General features: G+C 52.3%; 1 protein-coding gene across 1 annotated transcript in view; it reads left to right on the plus strand.

Annotated features, from left to right (window-relative positions):
- The first annotated feature begins 603 nt into the window (after positions 1–603).
- Positions 604–2,869, plus strand: part of CENPO (centromere protein O) — a 3,733-nt gene continuing 1,467 nt past the window's right edge. The window contains exons 1-4 of the mRNA XM_009081321.1: positions 604–679; positions 869–1,038; positions 1,283–1,397; positions 1,931–2,190. Coding sequence (XP_009079569.1) covers positions 604–679; positions 869–1,038; positions 1,283–1,397; positions 1,931–2,190 — 621 coding nt within the window. The remainder of the gene's footprint in view (positions 680–868; positions 1,039–1,282; positions 1,398–1,930; positions 2,191–2,869) is intronic.

The following is a 2,869-nucleotide window of genomic DNA, read 5'->3' on the forward strand; positions in this document are numbered from 1 at the left end:
CCAGGATCCTCCCTGTCACCCCCAGACCCTCCTTGTCTAGCCTTAGGATCCTCTTTGTCACTCCCCTGGGACCCTTCTTGTCACCTCCTTGGGACCCACCCAGTCACCCCCCAAACTCTCCATTGTCGACCCCTGGACCATTCCTATCACCCCCTTGGGGTTCTCACTGTCACTCCTCACAGCCTCCCTGTCACTCCTCACAGCCTCCCTGTCTACCCTTAGGAGTCTCCTTGTCACCCCCCTTGGGACCCTCCCAGTCCCCCCTTGGGATCATCCCTGTCACCCCCTCCCTGTCACCTCATGTCAGTCCCTTGGGACCCTCCTGTCTTCTCCTTGTGACCTTCCCAGTCACCCCCAGGGCTGTGCCAGCTCCCCAGGCTCATCCTGCTGGTGCCTCCCCACGAATCCTTCCCATTGCCACATTCCCAGAGGTTTTCCATGTGGTGCTTCCATGAAACAACGACTTCTGGAAAATAACTGGGATGTAAATGTCTCTTTTTCAGTCCTGGATCGCTGGGATTGTCCCTGTGCTTCTCGGAGTCCCATTGGAGCAGCAGAAGGACTAGGAAGGTCCCTTGAGGAGGAGCTGCTGATTCCCAAGGGATGGAGCCTGGCAAGGAAGGGCTGGCACCTCCCAGCTGGAGGAAGCAGGAGGAAGGGAAAGGGGATAAACCATATGGTGAGTTTTTGGGATCCAGGACATCCAGGTGCAAAGTGATTCCCTAAACCCTTTTATGCAGATGTTTCCCTGTCCTTTGCCCCTTGGAGAAGTGATTCCAAGTGGGTTTGTATGGACTTTTCCCTGTCTTGTTTCGGACACCTGATATTTCCACCCGGATTGTTGGATGTGTCCTGCTTTTCCTTTCAGGAGTGCTTGCTTACCTGGAAATGCTGGAAACACAAGCTCACCAGGAAGCTGTGGAGCAGGAGAAGAGGGAACAGCAGAAAGAGAAGTTGGCAATGCTGAAAGCCAGAGTGCGGAAGCTGAGGCTCCAGAGGGATAAGCTGCGGGAGAAAGTGGATCTGCAGGAAAAGCAGGTGAGAAAGGGATTCTGGGAGGAACTGGCAGAAGTTTTCCAGGGAAACTGTGGCTGTTCCATCCCTGGAAGTGTTCCAGGCCGGGTTGGATGGGACTTGTAGCAACCTGGTGGAAGGCGTGGCCATTCCCAAAATCTTCTCTTAAGTTTTCTTCCCTTTTCTCCATCCGAGAGCCAGGATTTCCTTGTACCCTGTGTCCCTGCAGCTGCCACATTTGTGACCTCTCTGCTCCTGGCTTTTGTAGCAACCTGGGAAAGAAGGAGTGGTGCCGGATCCAGCCCATCCCATTGCTCCCAGGGATGTTGTGGAGTGGAGGATCAGGAACCTCCAGGCACTGCTGCAGCTGTTCTACCTCACAGGTAACAGCTCCAGGGGTGGATTCTGGCCGTGGGGATGAATTATGGGAAAGGATCCTGATGGGAAGTGTGAATTCCCTGTTAACTGAAACCTTTAGAGTCTGGCAAAGCTGTAATTCCCTCCTTTTCACAGAGAGGGAATTATGGACTGAGCTGTGTTGTTTGGATGAATTCTGGGTCCTGGAAAACTGCTCTGGGAATTAAACCCTTGGGAATTGGGCAGTTAACTTGGGGATTAGGCAGGTAACTTGGGAATTGAGGAGTTATCCTGGGAACAGGTCGGGGAACTTTGGAATCAGGCAGTTAATTTGGGAATTAGACAGTTCACTTGGGAATGAGGCATTTACCTTGGGAATTAAGCAGTTCACTGGGGAATGAGGCATTCAGCTTGGGAATTAGGCATTTACATTGGGAATTAAGCAGTTAACTGAGGAATTAGGCAGTTACCCTGGGAATTAGGTAGTTCCTTCCAAACTCTTGTGAGCCTTTAACCCTACCAGTGCCCTGAGTATTCCGTGTTCTCTCCTGGATCCCAGGGATCAGCGGGAAGCCGACCAGGCGAGGAGTTTGTTTCTCCCTCAGCACAGCTTACGAGGGAACCTACCTGGATTCCTACCACCTGGAGCTGTGCACCAACCCTCAGGTGCAGATCCTGAGGCATTCCATCCCCGTCTTCATCCCTCTGGAACAGATCTCCAAGAAGTACTTGCAGACGGATATCCGGCGCTTCCTGTCCCTCCTCTCCGACCACCTCAACGCCTACGCTGGGAGGAGGCACCAGGCAGAGCAGCTGGAGGTGCTGTGCCCCTGTCCTCATCCCTGTGCTGCTCCAAGAGGTTCTGGAATGCTGTGAGGGATCTTGGCAGGTTTCTTTATATGCAGAGGAATTGTATTGCTTTAGATGGAATTTATTCTTTGAGGAAAGGCTGGGAGAGCTGGGGGGTGTCCAGCCTGGAGAAGAGAAGCTCCAGGGAGACCTCAAAGCCCCTTCCACTGCCTCAAGGGGATCCAGGAGAGCTGCAGAGGGACTTGGGACAAGGGCCTGGAGGGACAGGACACAGGGAATGGTTCCAACTAAGAGAGGAGGATTTAGGTGGGATATTGGGAAGAAATGCCTCAGTATGAGAATGATGAAGAACTGGAATGAAATTGCCAGTGGAGCTGTGGCTGCTCCATCCCTGGGAGTGTTCCAAGCCAAGTTGGATGGGACTTGAAGCAACCTGGGCTAGTGGCAGGTGTCCCTGCCCATGGCAGGGGGTGGATTTGGATGACCTTTAAGGTCCTTCCCACCCAAACCATTCCATGATTCTGTGATATTTTCCTTGTGGTTTATTCAAAGGTATAATCTTGTCACATGCCCAACTGCCCATTTAACCCAAATTGCTACCAAAACATCTCCTTATGACCAGGGTGATCCCACATCCTAATTAATTTACAAAGGAATGGTTTCAGGGTATGGAGCTTTGCACTCCACA

Source organism: Acanthisitta chloris, unplaced genomic scaffold (assembly GCF_000695815.1).
Source record: "Acanthisitta chloris isolate BGI_N310 unplaced genomic scaffold, ASM69581v1 scaffold31398, whole genome shotgun sequence".
Classification (NCBI taxonomy): Eukaryota; Metazoa; Chordata; class Aves; order Passeriformes; family Acanthisittidae; genus Acanthisitta; species Acanthisitta chloris.